The sequence below is a fragment of the Trachypithecus francoisi genome, unplaced genomic scaffold (genome assembly GCF_009764315.1).
Source record: "Trachypithecus francoisi isolate TF-2019V2 unplaced genomic scaffold, Tfra_2.0 Contig00298, whole genome shotgun sequence".
Lineage (NCBI taxonomy): Eukaryota > Metazoa > Chordata > Mammalia > Primates > Cercopithecidae > Trachypithecus > Trachypithecus francoisi.
The window spans coordinates 7,025-26,001 of record NW_022680552.1 but is presented as its reverse complement, the minus strand read 5'-3'; the positions used below and the strand labels follow the sequence as shown (position 1 = coordinate 26,001).

At 40.4% G+C, this 18,977-nt stretch overlaps 2 protein-coding genes, 1 long non-coding RNA gene and 1 other non-coding gene across 4 annotated transcripts in view; 2 read left to right on the top strand and 2 right to left on the bottom strand.

Annotated features, from left to right (window-relative positions):
- LOC117083176 (ankyrin repeat domain-containing protein 30B-like) overlaps positions 1-9,483 on the bottom strand; it is a 109,540-nt gene extending 100,057 nt beyond the window's left edge. Inside the window, 5 exon segments of the mRNA XM_033210517.1 lie at positions 1,126-1,263; positions 2,857-2,963; positions 4,839-5,012; positions 5,172-5,286; positions 9,138-9,483. Coding sequence (XP_033066408.1) covers positions 1,126-1,263; positions 2,857-2,963; positions 4,839-5,012; positions 5,172-5,286; positions 9,138-9,358 — 755 coding nt within the window. The 5' untranslated portion in view covers positions 9,359-9,483.
- A 2,313-nt stretch (positions 9,484-11,796) lies between these two features.
- LOC117083195 (putative uncharacterized protein encoded by LINC00269) lies at positions 11,797-13,789 on the top strand (the record flags this gene model as incomplete). Its single annotated transcript, XM_033210532.1, has 2 exons — positions 11,797-11,859; positions 13,640-13,789. Coding segments are annotated over 2 exons (213 nt in total), but the record flags the coding sequence as incomplete, so codon positions are not given.
- A 2,494-nt stretch (positions 13,790-16,283) lies between these two features.
- Positions 16,284-18,497, bottom strand: LOC117083188. Its single transcript, XR_004436993.1, has 2 exons — positions 18,379-18,497; positions 16,284-16,466 (listed from the first exon to the last, which is right to left on the bottom strand). It is a non-coding gene; the product is annotated as an uncharacterized LOC117083188 (long non-coding RNA).
- LOC117083199 lies at positions 16,293-16,506 on the top strand. The gene has a single exon (XR_004436995.1). It is a non-coding gene; the product is annotated as a small nucleolar RNA U3 (small nucleolar RNA).
- Positions 18,498-18,977: the final 480 nt, after the last annotated feature.

Genomic DNA, 18,977 nt, shown 5'->3' with positions numbered 1-18,977 from the left:
TAATGCAGAATTTGAAAATATTTTAAAAACTCAAGGTAGAGATGCAAGTAACAAGGAAGATTCTTACTTTTAGGAGAAAAGAATCACTTGAGGGGACAACCACAAGTTGGAACCCACTACAACTTTGGAAAGATGACATGGGATTTTACAGAATAAGATGAAACCTTCCACTAACTACTAAATGGTGCTACACAGGATATAAAGGGCCAGGGATATAGATCTGGTAACAGAATAAAAATGGATCTCTAATTTCTTCCTGTAACATTATTTCAACCTGACTTACAGTTTTAAACTATCACAACTAATATTTGCTAGAGAAAATAGAAAGAAGTCACTCAAAGGATAACTTAACATGAAGGTCTAGGCCAAGTCCAGGTTAAGATGTGGGTTTCACATGAGGTTTTGAGTGGGAGGAGAAGGGTCAATTTGCTCACTATGTGTGTGGCTAAAGATAAAAGTTCTAGCTGCCAGAGCAGAGTGCTGGTACTTTGGAAACAATGGCTGAGAATATGTATGTGAATTTTAAAAAACTGTAATAACTTTGAAGTGTACATATGGATCACTACGAAAACTGAGGGATCTGTGTTAGTAAGGGCATCCTGGTCACAAAGGTCGATCATTGCCAGACTGCAGGCGCAATTTCAATGGCAACGATGCAGCAACAGAATCAATGAAAATAACAAAATGAAGAGAATGGCCATGTCCCCCCCAGTCCTTCTGACTTATACAAAATGACTATCTTCCTTGGACTTAAGGAACCCCTTAGATTCTTTTTAAAAATTCAAGTATTGAGATATGGAAGATAGCCCCCAGGGGACACTATCAGGTTTTCTGCCAAAGTGAACATTTCAAGACCCAATAACTAATTAGAAAAATTAACATTGTGACACTGTATTTATCCCGGGCATAGGGATTATACTTCAAATCAAGCAGTCAACATTAGGATCCCTAGGGATAAAGTTGTTGAAAGTCCTAAAATAAAGAATCCTGGACCCAATACTCCTTCTAACTAGTCTGGCTTTTTGCCTAGTTTCTGGCTGATGAAGCGAACTAAGTCACTGTCATTCAAAAACTACCTGAAACAAACTATAAAATCTCACCTAGCTTTTAAATGTAAACACTTACAAATTATATCCACAAGCAGCAGCATAATGTTCTGCAGTCATTCCATACATATCTTCAGCAAAGATGTCAACATTTTGCTGAAGAATCATGCGGAATATCTCTGGTGTTCCATCATTTATGGCAAGCATAAGGGCTGTGCTAAAATAACAAAGAGATAACTTATTATGAGCAGAACCAATTTAATATGTGCCTGTCAGTGTAGAATTAACCATTTACATGTACTAACAAACAAAGTATCTTGAGTGCTCAAGTGTTTATCCTTGCAAATCACCACCAAATCTAAAAGGAAGGGGCAAAAAGACTCATGTCCCATTGGGATATGGCATACTAGAATTGGCTAACATAAAGTCCTTTGAGGGGCAAGGAATTATGCTTTGTTCACTAATCTCAAAGAGGTAAATGTTTAAGTGAAAAATTATCTATTTCTTCCTCAGTCTAATATAATATTTTGTACTTCAAAATCAGCTAGAAGTTAGACAAGTGAGAGCAATCTGAAGGCTTAAAACAATATTAGGAATAATGATAGTAGTAGCAGTCATAGTAAGTTTAGTTAATGATGCTGATAACAACGTATGAAATACTGAATTAAATGCTGTTGATATTTATAATGTTACTTCAATATAATCATTCTTAAAGAACATATTATTATTCTCCTTTTCATATAGAAAATCATACTTGGTATTAAGTAATGTTTGCAAAGTCACACCTATCAAGTGAGGAAGCTGTAAATTAAACTCAGTCTTGTGTGAATCAAAAGCATCTTTTCTCTTTATCACTCACCTATGGCTTATCTTAATTAACTAAAATATTAATCCAATTAAAGATGTCTTTCTTCCCTCTACCCATTCAAATTAAAAATACCCTATGAATAAAAAAGGAAAAAATAATAATAAATTCACAGTATCTGGTGACAGCAATTAACAGTCACATAGGGATAACTTAAAATTAATATGCTTCAAGGAAAACAACTTTATTAAAGCAAATAGTCATCCTAAAGACAAAATGATTTTATACTCCTATTTCTATTTAATATTGCTTTTTTTTTTCTTTGAGACAGAATCTCACTCTATTACCCAGGCTGGAGTGTGGTGGCATGATCTCAGCTCACTGCAACCTCTGCCTCTTGGGTCAAGCAATTTTCGTGCCTCAGCCCCCTGAGTAGCTGGGACTACAGGCATGTGCCACCATGCCCAGCTAATTTTTGTGTTTTTATTAGAGATAGGGTTTCACCATATTGGCTAAGCTGGTCTCAAACTCCTGGCCTCATGTGATCCAATCACCTTGGCCTCCCAAAGTGCTGGGATAGCAGGCGACAGCTATCGTGCCCAGCAAATATTGCATTTTTTAAAAAGTGTATAAAAAAGAGAAGTTAGAAAAATACTATAAAACTGTTAATAATTCAATATTGAATTATAAAATAAACTGAAAAGATTCACACTTCTTAAAACTAATACAGAACCACTTTCATTAATAGAAGATGATGCAACCAAAAACATCAGATTACACATAAAAATCAGTCAATATAATAAGAGAAGTGCTACTATATACTGTTCTTTATGTTGACCAGTCCAAATAATTGCTTTTCTTCTGATAATTTGTGTTGATATGTTTCACTATAATCTAATAACTTTAACTAAATATTGTTAATTTAATATTTCTGACTTGAGTGTTATTACTTTAGAACACTAGTCAAGTGTTTTTTAATAAAAAAAAAAAAAAGAAGTACCATACCATTTAAACTCATTAACTGCATTTGCATTTGCATTTTTTGTCAGTAAGAATTTCACAATTCGCTCACTTCTTTTCATTATGGCCAGTAAAAGAGGTGTGAGGCTAGCCTGCAAAATATCGAAACAATTTATAATCATGAAATTACATATTTCTCAACTGAACTGAATACCTTGCATAATATCCTATTAACTTAAACACATAAAATAGAAAGTAAATCAATAGCAGTCCCTTCTTTCTCCCTTTTCTGTGCTATCCCATGCACTGCACCTTCCCTTATAAACATTCAACCTCTGCATCACCACATTAACTCTGGTTATCTCCAAAAATCATTATATTGTAATGATTTTATGGTTTCCCATCTAAACCAAGAGCTTCTTGAGGGCAAGGGCTGTATCTTTTATCTCTATATCCTTAAACCCTAAGACATAGTAGTAAATAATTTGTTTTTGACTAAATGAGTAATCTAAATAATTACCTCTAGGGCAGTGTTTCTTAAACTATATTCCAGAGAATAATTACCTTACCAGAAGCACTGTACCCCAACAGATTCCACCATTATCTATGTTCAAGAAATATTATAAAACTGTGAATTAAATGTCCATTATTCAATAAATGACTTGAACTTTGCCTAATACTTATTTGACAATGTATTTTTGTGGCAGAGATTAACATTTGACAAATTAGAATTTCAGGAATACAGTTTTGTAAGCTTCCCAAGAAAAATTGAGGTTTCCTCTAGGTGATAAAAACTCTCTTGATTCTCTTCTATCAATAATCCCAAGATCCCAGATGCCAATGTCGGGCACTCCTGCTCTAAATGAGTCACTAAGGAAGTGGCTCTAAATTAAAAGAGATTGGCTTCAAATGAACTTTGACTGCTTATTATTAAATGGTCCATGGGGTTTCTTCTGTTACAAGACGATAAGATTTTATCTCAGCTATTAGAAAGTCAGTATAAAAGTTTATTCTCAATTATAATGACAATCCTAGGATCCTAATGCATATCTATTTCTTAAAATGCAATAATCCATTTGGATTCTGGTTTCTATTGTAATTGCTACTTAATTTTTGGCAAAACATCAAAAACATGAATAAAATGGCTTATTAATGAAAGTTCTAACTCATCTATGTGGATTAGCATAATAGAAGCCCCTAAATCACTTGAATTTTAAGGGACAATTCTGAGAAGAAGGATATAATATTTTCTGCAATGTGCATAACTTATTCAAATACAACCATGATTAATCTAAAAAGGCTTAAAAGCATTCTAATAAAAGATTATTATTTATGGTTTATATACAGAAAAATCATTGTTTAAAAAAATCTTCTAAATTCTAGAAGTCAACCCCAATATTAATGAATTAATGTAAAATATAAACTATATATTATAAACACCAATAAACTGCCTTGAATACCTTGAAATCTTTACCAACATGTACTATGAGAGAGGAATTGATCACTGAAATATTTACAAAGGCAAAAGAGGTAAGTTGCGTAAGTGATGTAACTAGGTGGGCACAGTAGCAAACTGGAAACATATGCTTTGTGTAAAGCTAAAATGTCTTCTTAGCATGCCAGTCATATGGGCTCAAGAGACACCAGATTCAATCCTTTAAGAAGAAATCTAGATTTCTGCATGTCTCCTAAATTTTACATGTTGGCTCAATTTATGAAGGCAAATTTTGCTTTCCTGTAGTTTTACAATAATTGGAAAGAAAAAAAACTTGGGTGGGAAAGAATATTTGAAAAAGTTTTACCTTTAACAAACTCAAATATTTATCATAAATGCACAGAAAAGCCATAGTCTCTAATAGTTCTTGTAAAAATATTAATATTTAAAGTAAAACCTTAGGTAATTAAGTTCTTTCAACTTATTTTCATTCAAGGAATGTTTGAGCTTCCAAATATAACAGTTTTACGTATGTTAACGTTAAAACAAATGGATTTCAAGTATTTTGAAAATAACATTGGTTAACGTCTACCTTGTTTCGCACTTCGATGACTGCATCATGGGACAGCAGTTTTGCCACCATTGATAAATTCTCACTATAAACAGCATAATGGAGAGCTGTGTTGCCATACATATCTACAGCATTTACATCAGCACCAGAATCTATCAGAATATTTGCACAAGCCTCCCTCTGGCATTGGAGAGCCTGTCGGTATTAAAGCAAGAAGTAAATTATAAATTATAGGAAATCAAAATAAGTATTCCACAGGTTTCACAGACTAGTTGCATTTCAACTGAATTCATTTTTATTCTGTGTATTTGAACTAAATCCATCTTCTACTGAAAAAAATTGACTACTATATACCTTCATCAGAGGTGTCCTGCTTTCGCCATCAAGGACATCAAGTTGGCACTTTCTGTCTACCAGAAATGTTACTACTTCTGCATGACCGTTGACACAGGCCCAGTGTAGAGCAGTCCTATGAGAGTGAGAGGACTTGTTGGCAAAGTTTAGTCCACTGTCTCAAAACATACAATGATTTATGTAATTGTAAACATTAAATACCAGGCTCTTTCTCTGCCTTCAAAACAAATATTTAATATTCTCCTGAAGAAAGTACAATGTTCATTCACTCTTTTTGCTCACTACATTAACGAAAGAGTGGCCTGCTTGAATACAAAGAACTTGACCTTTGGATTCAGTTCAACTTGAGCTTGAATATTACTTTAAGATCTTTCACTTTCTAGCTGTCACTTAAACTTTCTGCACCTCGATTTTCTCATCAATCAAATGAAGATGAATACAGTAGTTATCTCAGGACATCACTGTGATGCCTCAATGAGAATCTACGCAAAGTATTTGGGAGAGTTCCTAGTACGTGTAACAGCTCAGTAATTGTTAGATATTATAATTATTACTACTACTTAACAAAGAAAACATTTTAAGTAAAATGGTGCAATTATGCCTACTTTGTGGTGTGTTTTAAAAGTTAGAGGTAACACAGTATTTTAAAGATTCTAAGATGCTCAATTTCTCAAATTTTAACATCTCTGACATGGAAATGTCATTTATAATTCATTATTTATTACAACTATATTTGGCAGAAATTTAAACAATCTTTTATTGGTGCATAAAATAAGGAGGCATCACACAATTCACAGTGCCTTCCAAGAAGTGGAATATGGTATATACATACATATGTATGGCAGTCCTACTCACAGGATTGACACTGAAAGAAATTATACCCTTTAAGAGTACTACACAAAAGGAGAGTTGAAATAAAAACAACAAATTGTTAAAACAAGCTATTTCTTTAATATTTTAAAAACTTCAAGCCAAAGAAAACTTTGGATTCAAATAAATAGGTATGGCTCATTTTATTCCATATTTAGATTTACAGAATGTATGGAAATTCATATTTAGATTTATAGAATGCATGTAAATTAGATGTTTTTGACGATTAATATTACTATTTAGAGCTGTTATAAATTTCCAATATCATGGTTGGTAGTTATCTTTTACTAGTTTCTCACTTCAGAAGTGTTTTTGTTTGAAAGATGAGAGGAAAAGCTTAAATTGAGATTCAGCTCTAATACTCCAATTTTAAATCCCTCACTTTGCTCAGGCTGAGCAGGTAAATGTGAAATTTTTAAGGATGAAAAGGTCTTGAGAGTTAATAGAATGTATCTTCTACATAATAGGCATTCAGCTTACATGTGATGAATGGATTAAAAGAATAGATAAATAAGTTAGGAAGTTCAATATCTTTAAAAATTGCTATAAATAAAGCACTTATATTTGCTATTTTATTTTTCTAATAATAAAACTACACTAAAATGATTAATCTATAGTTATTGACATATAAGTAATAAATCTATGTATAATAAAAATATGTGTTTAATAAAATGTATGTGTAAATCAATAAGCACAGATAAAAAGATTCTCTTCTGAAGATGCTAAAAGTTCACAGAATATACTAATGCACAGAAAAAATATATAAAGCGAGAAATTATCTTCATCTGTGCAAAATACATATTGCTGCTCTTCCCAAAAATTATTTCATTAATAATAAACTTTTACTAATAGCATTGTACATGCTCAATGCAGAAATCAAAAATAATAAAAAGGAAAAGCATTTTATATTAAAACAAATGTCCTCAAATAACAGATTTTATCATATTTTGGACATAATTTCCGATAACACAAGACCATAGTCTGTATGTATAATCAAACTGAATTTTACCCTCACTTGGTACACCAAAATCCATTTTCAAATGTCAACATACTTCTGTATATGTTTCTGCCTTGAGTGGTCACATATTATCCCATGCTGTAAACTCACTGAAATGTATTTGTAAAAACCATTAAATGGATTCTTTTTAATACATTGATATTTTAAGCAGTGCTCAGAAAAGAAATTGTGAGTATGTTTCATTATTCTCTAAAAATATTTTAGTGTAATAGAATTGATCACTAATGGGCATATACAATTTTTAAATATAGTACTTACCATCAAATTGTCTATTTGAAAAGTCATCCAAAACTTACACTTTAAAGAGTACTATGAATGTCACTGCTTTTTATCCTCACAAACTTTGTAGGTAGAAAACAGTATTTGATTCCTCTTTTAACTTCAATGTCTTCTCTAACCAGGAACACTAAATATTGTTTCCTATGTGCATAGGTCACTCGCAGATCTTAAAAAAGGACTTTGCCCAGTTTTAAATTAGAGGCCCAGTACTTTTTTTAGATCTGCAATTTAGATAACTAATTTAAATTGCCCAATTTTAAATTAGAGGATTTTCTGTTGATTTGAGTGAATTCTCTATAAAACAAAGATTTTTAAATCTAATATGTATACACACATACACATACATGAGTAGTAAATATTTACAAGTATGCTGCCTTTTATTTTTTCACATATGCAGGGTAATTTAATTTTTGTTTTACTAAATTACCCTTCAGAATGCTTGCTTCTGAGCTTCTTAGAAAGGTTTTGTCAACATAAAAATGTATCTGTGTAAATAGACATTTATGTTTTTCTGGTATTTTTTATCATTTTGTATATTAAAAATTTTAAATCTATATTCCATCAGGAACTTATTTTGTGCAATAAAAATCTAGTTTTTTCCAAAAAGCAGGCATTTCACTTATGAAACTAATTCTTTTCCTACTAGTATAAAGTGTGACCATTATCAAGTTCTAAATTCTTACATATATTTGGGTGTTTCTGGATTTTCTATTCTGTTGTATTCAATTACCTGTCTTTTCAGCTGTTAGCAAACAATTTGTGATTTTTTGTTTGTTTATTTGTTTTTTTAGACAGAGCCTCACTCTGTCGCCTAGGCTGGATTGCAATGGCAGGATCTCAGCTCACTGCAACCTCAACCTATCAGGTTCAAGTGATTCTCCCGCCTCAGCCTCCCGAGTAGCTGGAATTACAGGCAGCCGACATCAGGCCCGGCTAAGTTTTGTACTTTTGTAGAGACGGTGTTTCACCATATTGGCCAGGCTGGTCTTGAACTCCTGACCTCAGATGATCCACCTGCCTCAGCCACCCAAAGTGCTGGAATTACAGGCGTGAGCCACTGCTCCCGGCCCATCTTGTGCAAATTAATAGCACATGTTGATGTCTAGAAGGGCAGGACTTTTCTACTCCGTTACAAAATATTTAAAATGTCATCACAATAGTAAAAGCCTGTGTAATTTTAAAAATGTTAAAACGTTGATAACTTTATTTGGTTTATGTAAAACTGATAAAGAAGTTGCATCTTGAGAAAAATGAGTCTTCTTAAATTCAAGAACATAAACCATCTTCCCACCTCCAAGTTTCCTTCTAGGGTCCCTCAGCAAAGAACATATTTACATAGACATTCATTGATATCAAAATGGACATTGGACTTTCTCCAAAGAATTTTTAGCCAAGAAGTTCATATATTATAGGAATTATTTCATTATGCACCATTTCATAGTGTATCTAACATTATCTTTTAAAACCTGTACATTAAAAGTAAAACCCTGTATGTACTTAATTTTGTGAGTTAAATCACTCTAAAATTTTCTACACAGTGCTCCGTGAGAGGAAGTGGGAGTGAAGAAGAAAGCAACTAAAGTTTTAAGGTGGCCTGGGCCCTCTGCCCTGCAGGGCGCCCCCATCCCAGGCCTGGGGGGCCTGCCCAGGATGGCCGCCCCACAGCCCGCCTCTCCCCCACACGCCACTCCTCCACCTGCTCCCCTCACCCCAGGCCCCCCAGCCCCTCATTCTGAAGGGGCGATCCTCCCACAGCCACCACCTCCTCCTACAGCCCCGGCTCAGGCAGGGCCTGGTACCTCTTCTTGGCATCTCCTTTATTCAGGTCTATGCTTTTCTTCTTTACTGTCATACTCTCCAGCTTCCGGACTTGGCCCAGGGAGGCAGCTTTATGGATCTTCCCGAGATCCCCGAAGTGGATGATGTACCAGTCGTTCTTGGTGTAGACCAGCTCGCTGGAGGCCCTCAGGAGCTTCGGGCCCGGCACGCCCTTGCCAGCGGCAGCTGAGAGCCTCTTCATGGCTGCAGCCCCTGCTAGAGAGAACCCACGCCTCCCGCTCGCCCTTCCCCAGCCCCTACCGCTCGCCCTCGCTTCCTGCTGGCCCTTCCCCAGCACCCACCCAGCTCCCACTCGCCCTTCTTTAGTTCCCGCACCCGCCCCGACACCAGTAAAAATTTCTGTATCGCCAAGCTCTTGGACACTCCGGCCTCTCTCGGGAGAAATTCTGAGCAGAGCCGTTAGGCAGCAGCTCATGCGCAACTCAACAGGCTGAGAAGACACGCGCCCTGGCCGCGCTCCACCGGGCACCGCGTGCAGGTGGCACCTGCCGCTGAGGCGCTGCCGGGCTGGCGGGCCCCCTTGGAGCGGAACGTGGGGGGCGCCCTGCAACACGGCCTGCTTGACATAGCCGCCCCTGGCCTCTCCTCGACCCGCGATCCAGGAGCTGGACCCTGGTGCTGGGCACCATGCAGCCTCCAGGGTGGCGCTGAGCGTCGATTCCCGCCTTCCTGCAACTGGGGACCCACCCCCTGACTTAGGCGCCCTGGAGGCTTCTGGCCCAAGTATCTGCCCTGCTGGTGGCGCTGACAGGGTCCGGGTTGGAGCCCCTGCTGCCGCGTGCCATGTTCAGGTGGGAGCTGCACCTGAGTCCCCAGTGGAGGCTGCAGGGCTGGGCCCAGACCGCTGAGGGTCGTCGAGTGCACCCCCTTCCACCCTGGGCTCTGCTCTTCCTTGGCCGGCGCTGGCAGCGCAAGCTCGCGACCTCTGGGCCCTGTATAGCTGACCGGATGAGGCTTTGCGGCAGGTTCCCGCCCTCCCACAGCTGAGGTCCCACCGCCTGACTTAGGTGCAGTGGCGGTGTCCGACCCTGGAGTTCGTCGCTGCTGGTGGCACGGACAGGTTCTGCGTTGCCACCGCTGCTGTCACGTTCGAACGCCAGCTGCAGCTCAGCCTAGGGCTGATCCTGATCTAGTGATCTGCCTGCCTGGGCCTCCCAAAGTGCTGGGCCTACAGGCATAAGCCACTGTGCCAGGCTGTAATTTTTATTTCTTGAGACGGAGTCTGGCTCTTGTTGCCTAGGCTACAGTGCAATGGTGCGATCTCGGCTCACTGCAACAACCTCTGCCTCCCAGGTTCAAGCGATTCTCCTGCCTCAGCCTCCTGAATAGCAGGGAATACAGGCATGTGCCACCATGCCGGCTAATTTTGTGTTTTTATTTTTTAGTAGAGACGGGGTTTCTCCATGTTGCTCAGGCTGGTCTCAGGAACTCCCGACCTCAGGTGTTTCGCCTGCCTCAGCCTCTGAAAATGCTGGGATTATAGGCGTGAGCGACTGCGCCTGGCCGGTTACTTTGTAATTTAAGTAACATCAATGCCGGCCGGGAGCGGGGTCTCTGGCCTGTAAACCCAGCACTTTGGGAGGCCGAGCCCAGTGGATCACTTGAGGTCTAGTTCGAGACCTGTCTGGCCAACATGAAGTGAAGGCCGGTCTCTACTAAACACACAAAAATTAGCTTGTTGCTTGGTGCGGTGGCTCAAGCCTGTAATCTCAGCACTTTGGGAGGTCAAAGCGGGCAGATGACCTGAGGTCAGGAGTTGGAGACCTGCCTGGTCAACATGGCAAAACCCTGACTCTACTAAAAATAGCCGGGCATGCTGGTGTGTGCCTGTAATCCCAGCTACTAGGGAGGCTGAGGCAGGGAGAATCACTTGAATCTGGGAGACAAAGGTTGCAGTGAGCTGAGATCAAGCCATTGCACTCCAGACTGGGTGGCAGAGCGAGATTCTGTCTCAAAAACAAAGTCCAACTAAAAATAACAAATAAATAAAAAATAAAAAGTCTAACAAGTTGTAGAGACTACATTTCATTAACTTACACTGTTTCCTTTGTTAGTTTACAATAAATAACATTTAATTGTTATTTATTCCAGTATAGGCTAGAAAGGTATAATGGGCTCTTTTTTCCATTGAAGATGAAAAATAGGAATGATTATCCTTGGCTGTTCAGAGGTCCTTGAAGGTCCTTGAATCTTCACAAAGGAACTCACAATTTCTGTTCTTCTGACTTTTATCCCTAGTGAAACTGATTCTTACCAATTAAACAAATTTTTTTGTTTGTTTGTTTTAGAGACAGAATTTCACTCTGTTGCCCAGGCTGGAGTGCAGTGGTGTAATCTTGCAGTCTCTGCTCACTGCAGCCTCCGCCTTCTAGGCTCAAGCGATCGTGCCTCAGCTTCCCCAGTAGCTGGGACTACAGGCAAGTGCCACCACACCCAGCTAGTTTTTTGTATTTTTTGTTGAGTCTGGGTTTCACCATTTTGTCGAGGATGGTCTTGAACTCCTGACCTCAAGTGATCTGCCCACCAGGGCCTCCCAATATGCTGGGATTACAGGCATGAGCCGCTGCGCCCAACCCAAATAAGTTAGTTGTTTTTTTTTTCTTAAGATGGGGTCTCGCCCTGTTGCCCAGGCTGGAATGCAGTGGCACGATCTTGGCTCACTGCAGCCTCCACCTCCCAGGTTCAAGCCATTCTCCTGCCTCAGCCTTCTGAGTAGCTAGTACTACAGGTGCGTGGCACCATGACTGGCTAATTTTTGTATTTTTAATAGAGATGTGGTTTAGCCATGTTGGCCAGGCCAGTCTCGAACTCCTGACCTCAGGTGATCCGCCCACCTCGGCCTCCTAAAGTGCTGGGATTACAGGCGAGAGCCACCATGCCTGGCCAAGATTTTTATGTATTTTTTTAATGTAGGAAAAGATTTGTGGGAAAAAAATTATTACATGCTGCAAGCTTAGGTGAGAAATGACTATCAAAAGTAGTAAATTTTGTATTACAAATCAACTCTCACGTATCAATTTTGATATTTAAATTCAAAGGTAGGAAAATGTTAATTAGGTGAATATATTCATGATTGAGACTATAATCTACTTAACATTCCTTTTATCATCTACTCAACCTAGGAGTAAATTTCACTTCATTAGCCTCATAGCAATCATTTGTAATCATCTGACAAGCTGCAGGCTTTCACTGTGACTCTGTATTTTATATCCTTCATCATCAAAACATGTTTTTAAAAATGGGAGAAAACATGGCTTTGTTTCAATGTGTTATCATTACTGCATAAATAATACATTCCTGGCAATCATCAGATCCATCTTTATAATGCTTGGCTTATCTTAGGATATCATGTTATCTAGCATAACAAATTTAACCTAATGCTTAGAAAATTAAATCCAACTCTTTTTTTCTTTTGTTGTTTTGCTCTTTCACCCAGGCTGGAGGGAAGTGGCACAATCTTGGCTCACAGCAACCTCTGCCCCCAGGGTTCAAGCGATTATCCTGCCTCAGCCTCCTGAGTAGCTGGGATTATAGGAGCCCGCCACCACACCCAGCTAATCTTTGTATTTTTAGTAGAGACGGGGTTTCACCATGTTGGCCAGGCTGCTTTCCAACTCCTGTCCTTAGGTGACCCACTCGCCTCAGCCTCCCAAAGTGCTAGGATTACAGGCATTAGCCACCCCACCTGGCCAGATCCAACTCTTACTAAATACTTTTCTAGGATATGAGATGAGAAAGTCAAATGTGTAAATCCAAAAACAAGCAGGCAATGAGTAGGGATATTGGTATGATTAGGACTCATTGGTATCTGAGTCTGAGGCAAAGTTCCAGAAGGCCTACAAAAGAAAACAGAAGCCTTTCATATTTCTTTTATAGCTCAGATAGTTTTGTATTACTGTGTCACATACATCAGTTAGAGATCATATGATAAAAAAGAAAAGCCAGGCCATCTCAAAAAAAAAAGAAAAAAGAAAAAAGAAAAAATCCTAAAAATACCACATTAGTGTGGTAGTTTTTTTTTGTTTTTTGTTTTTGAGACGGAGTCTCGCTCTGTCACCCAGACTGGAGTACAGTGGCCGGATCTCAGCTCACTGCAAGCTCCTCCTCCCGGTTTATGCCATTCTCCTGCCTCAGCCTCCCAAGTAGCTGGGACTACAGGCGCCCGCCACCTCGCCCGGCTAGTTTTTTGTATTTTTTAGTAGAGACGGGGTTTCACTGTGTTAGCCAGGATGGTCTCGATCTCCTGACCTCGTGATCTGCCCGTCTCGGCCTCCCAAAGTGCTGGGATTACAGGCTTGAGCCACCGCGCCCGGCCTTTTTTTTTTTTTTTTGAGATGGAGTTTTGCTCTGTCACACAGGATGGAGTGTAGTGGCGCAATCTTCTGCAACCTCCACCACCCAGTTTCAAGCAATTCTTCTGCCTCAGCCTCCTGAGTAGTTGGCATTACAGGTGCACCACTACACCCAGCTAATTTTTGTATTTTTAGTAGAGATGAGGTTTCGCCACGTTGGCCAGGCTGGTCTCAAACTCCTGACCGGAGGTGATCCTCCCGCCTCAGCCTCCCAAAGTGCTGGGATTACAGGTGTGAGCCACTGCGCCTGGCATTGGTAGTCTTATTTCACATTAATTCATATCAACTTCACAATAATTCTCTTTTAAGTATTAAAGAAATCTGTATTTCTTTGCCTATAATGTTCTTCTTTTTTGTTTTGAGACAGGATCTGACTCTGTCACCCAGGCTAGAGTGCAGTGGAGCGATCTGGGCTCACTACAACCTCTGCCTCCTGGGCTCAAGCAATCCTCCTGCCTCATCCCCCAAGTAGCTAGGAGTGCAGGCGTGAGCCACCATGCCCTGTTAATTTTTGTATTTTTCTGCAGAGATGGGGTTTCACTATGTTGCCCGGGCTGGTCTCAAACTCCTGAGCTCAAGTAATCCATTGGCCTTGGCCACCCTAAGTGTTATGATTACAGGCGTGAGCCACTGCACCCGGCCTGCCTATAGTTTTCATCCATTGCATTTAAACTTTCTTAATTCTACTTCCTGGCTGGTGTACATTCCTAGTCCTGTCATTAATTTTTCTTTTTTTCAAGGATCATTTTCAACAATTAAAGGGCTCAGCAAACATATACTTTTTTGGGCTGGGCGCAGTGGCTCACGCCTGTAATCCCAGCACTTTGGGAGGCCGAGGTGGGTGGATTACTTGAGGTCAGGAGTACGAGACCAGCCTGGCCAACACGGTGAAACCCCGTCTCTACTAAAAATACAAAAATTAGCTGGGCGAGGTGGCAGGCACCTGTAATGCCAGCTACTCAGGAGGCTGAGGTAGGAGAATCACTTGAACCTGGGAGGCAGAGGTTGCAGTGAGCCAAGATGGTGCCACTGTACTCCAGCCTGGGCAACAAAGGGAGACTCCATCTCAAAAAAACAACAAAGGTCAGGCGTGGTGGCTCATTCCTGTAATCCCAGCACTTTGGGAGGCTGAGGCAGGTGTCAGGAGTTTGAGACCAGTCTGACCACTGTGATGAAACCCCATCTCTACTAAAAATACAAAAATTAGCTGGGCATGGTGGCATGCACCTGTAATCCCAGCTACTTGGGAGGCTGAGGTAGGAGAATCACTTGAACCTGGGAGGCAGTGGTTGCAGTGAGCCAAGATCGCACCACTGCACTCCAGCCTGGGCAACAAGAGTGAAACTCCGTCTCAGAAAAAAAAAAAACAAAAAAAACCCCACCATATCCTTTTTTGTCATCCTTCCTGTAATCTCACAAAGTAAGGGGTATACATAGAGGAAGGGTTGAAACTTCAACTAATAATTCCTGAATGCCTACACTGTGCTATTTTTTTGTTTATTTTGTGCTTATTTTTATTGTTACTTAATCTTCATAAAATCCCTGAACAGGAGGCATTATCACTTGAGTAATTTGGAGTTTAGAGGAAAATAAAGTAACTTGTTCAAAATCACATATCTGGCTTTGAGTAATAGTGCTTATTGAAACATCTGCTTTGGGCCTGCTGTGATGGCTCATATCTGTAATCCCACCACTTTGGGAGGCCAAAGAGGGAGGATCATTTGAGCTCAGGAGTTTGAGACCAACCTGAGCAACACAGTGAGACCTCGTCTCTATTTAAAAAGATTTTTTTTAATTAAAGTGTTCATGATATCATTTTTTTCTACCTTTTTTCTACCTTTTCTACACTAAAAAAGATTGTAAAAGTAAGCAGCCTGACAAATAGAATTAGAATAATATAGGTGCAAGGAGAGAGCAGAAAAAAAGAAAGTGTAATTGGTTGAATTTAGCTTAGCAATAACTTTCTCATCTCTTAGTTTATGTATATTTAGAACCAATCTTGTAGCACATGCTCCAAATCAACTACATATGAACTGGCAAATAGATACTTTAAAATCTTTTTTTTTTTTTTGTCTGAGACGGAGTCTTGCTCTGTCGCCTGGGCTGGGATGCAGTGGCACAATCTCGGCTCACTGCAACCTCTGCCTCCTGGGTTCAAGGGATTCTCGTGCCTCAGCCTCCTGAGTGGCAGGGACTACAGGCATGCACCACCATGCCCAGCTAATTGTTCGTTGTATTTTTAGTAGTGACGGGGTTTCACCACGTTGGCCAGGCTGATTTTGAACTCCTGACCTCAAGTGATCTGCCCACCTTGGCCTCTCAAAGTGTTGGGATTAAAGGCATGAGCCACCTCGCCCAGCATAAAATCTTAATTAAGAAAGACATGAACGTGTTTTCACAGTATAAGGATCCCAAGCTGCTCCTTTTGGTCCTGGCCGGGCGCAGTGGCTCACCCCTGTAATCCCAGAACTTTGGGAGGCCGAGGCGGGCAGATCACCTGAGGTAGTGAGTTCGAGACCAGCCTGACCAAAATGGAGAAATCCTGTCTCTACTAAAAATACAAAATTAGCCAGGCGGGGTGGCACACGCCTGTAATCCCAGCTACTTGGGAGGCTGAGGCAGAGGAATTGCTTGAACCCGGGAGGCGGAGGTTACGGTGAGTGGAGATCATGCCATTGCACTCCAGCCTGGGCAACAAGAGCAAAATTCCATCTCAAAAAAAAAAAAAAAAAAAAAAAAAAATCGCCACAAAAATAAAGTATCAAGACCATATTTTCAGGGATCATTTCTACAGTTCATTCATTACTAGAGAAGTTTCTCTGAACATGCAGGGCACCGGAAACCATGAGGAAGAGGCACAGCATTCTCTTCTGAGCCTGAAGCCAGCTTTTCTTGCTTCACTGCACCTGCCATTTGCCATTCATGATCATTCTCTTCCTGCAGGAGAGTAAGAGAGAAAGAATGCAGTCTGAGTGATTCCTGTCTAAAAAGTAATAAAATAAAATAAAAGTATGGTCCTAATTCTTATGTTTTGTTTATTTGTTTTTTTTTTTCTTTTTGAGACAGAGTCTGTCTCTTGTTTCCCAGGCTGGAGTGCAATGACACAATCTTGGCTCACTGCAACCTCTGCCTCCAGGGTTCAAGAGATTCTCCTGCCTCAGCCTCCCAAGTAGCTATGATTACAGGCGCCCGCAACCACACCCGGCTAATTTTTGTATTTTTAGTACAGACGGGGTTTCACCATGTTGATCAGGCTGGCCTTGGACTCCTGACCTCAGGTGATCCACCTGCCTCAGCCTCCTAAAGTGCTGGAATTACAGGAGTGAGCCACCACACCTGGCCTCTAATTCTTAACTAGAAGACCCAGACACTGGTTTGTCAGATAGTCTGTCCTTTTTTTCTCCTCTGAACTCCATTTAGTGTAGCTATTTTACTATCTGTTCACTCTTTTAGCTTGAAAGTGGCGGGAAGAAAAAAATGAAAAAGAAAAAAAGAAAGTGGCATGAAGAGAACATACAGCTTAAACCAATCAATTTACCACTTTCAGCAGCTCTGTGAAAAGGTTTTCTGGAGGTGGGTAGGATTTTTGATTAACATAATTATCGGTTTCAGTGCTAGCCCTGCTTCTTCAACTTTTATCTTTCTAAACTAAAAAGGGTAATAATAGTAAAGTGCATCTTAAAACTGGAGGAATTAAAACAGCACCACCTCTTATCTTTAGAGGAGCAGTTTGGCACACTGACTGGTATAAACCAGCTGGCACCCTTCACAGGATGTTCTCACCACCACCCACCCTCTGGTTTCAAAGGCAGTCTTGTTGACGTTTTCAGAAACTCTAGAGCTGGTGGCTTCCAGAAGTCCTCATTATATAGTAGAGGCATGCATGCATGCCTAGGAGTGGGCCTTACATGTATTGGGAAACCTTCAAGAGGCCCTGGGATTCCAGATTTGGGCAAAGGAATATGGTGCTGAGGATTGGAGCCAGAGACTTCAAAAAGAGAGTATTAGGTCAGGGTCTTAAGGACTAGCCAGTGGAATGAGGCAGAAAGTTAGAGAGCCAGGCTGGAATGGAGTGTGAGGTTAGGGCTGTTCCTGGTAAATGTATTTTATCAGAGGGGGATTAGTGAGCCAACATTGCACCACTGCATTCCAGCCTGAGCTATGGAGCAAGACCCTGCCACAACAACAAACAAAAAAAAAAAAAAAAAGAGGGGAAAATAGGATTAGCTTGTACATCTTGTATGCTTATACTGACCCACTCCCACAAATATAAAACTGTCAAACTAAAGGAATTGAGGTAAAAATTAATATAAGTAGAGTTTATTTAGGTCAAATTTGAGGACTGCAACCTGGGAGACATAGATTCAAGTTGCCTTGAAAATATGCTCTGATTAGCAACATATATTCAGGTGGGTTTTAAAAAGTGGGGCAGTTCCTATATTGGTTCATTAAAATAACACAAGCTATTGATTGGCGATACACTGTTCTTTGTATCACAAATTCCAGGAACATGAAGATAATGGGTGATCCTACTCTGCAACTTTAACATTTTAGGTAATTTATCAGCTAACTACAGGGAAAAAAAGAATAAAATGTGTTTATCATATATATACACAATATATGTACATGATATATATATACACGTGTGTGTGTATATATCTATCACTATGACAGAGCCTCGCTCTGTTGCCCAGGCTGGAGCGCAGTGGTGCGATCTTGACTCACTGCAACCTCCGCCTCCGTGGTTCAAGTGGATGCTCCTGCCTCAGCCGCCCGCATAGCTGGGATTATAGGCGTGTGCCACCATGCCCGGCTAATGTTTGTATTTTTAGTAGAGATGGGGTTTTACCATGTTGGTCAGGCTGGTCTCAGAACTCCTGGCCTCAAGTGATCCACGTACCTCGCCTCCCAAAGTGCTGGGATCATAGGCGTGAGCCGCCACATCTGGACAGAATAAAATGTCTTTAAACAGTTGCCCCTGGGTGTTGAAACAATCTTTGCAAAATTACAACTGATGAAATTATACCTGAGGAAATTATGATAGTGAAAGAAGTCAGACCTAACCAATTCCATCTTGCTTCTAACCTTTAAGCTGTCCTTGTTCATTCCTACACGTAGGCCAAGCTAACTTCGGGAAGGAATTCAGTTCATAGTTTGACTATGAAACAAAATTGATGACATGACCGGGTGCGGTGGCTCACGCCTGTAATCCCAGCACTTTGGGAGGATGAGGCAGGCAGATTACTTGAGGTCAGGAGTTCAAGACTAGCCTGGCCAACATGGTGAAACCCTGTCTCTACTAAGAATACAAAAATTATCTGGGCATGGTGGCAGGCACCTGTAATGCCAGCTGCTCGGGAGGCTGAGGCAGGAGAATCACCTGAACCTGGGAGGTGGACGTTGCAGTGAGCTGAGATCGTACCACTGCACTCCAGCCTGAGTGACAGA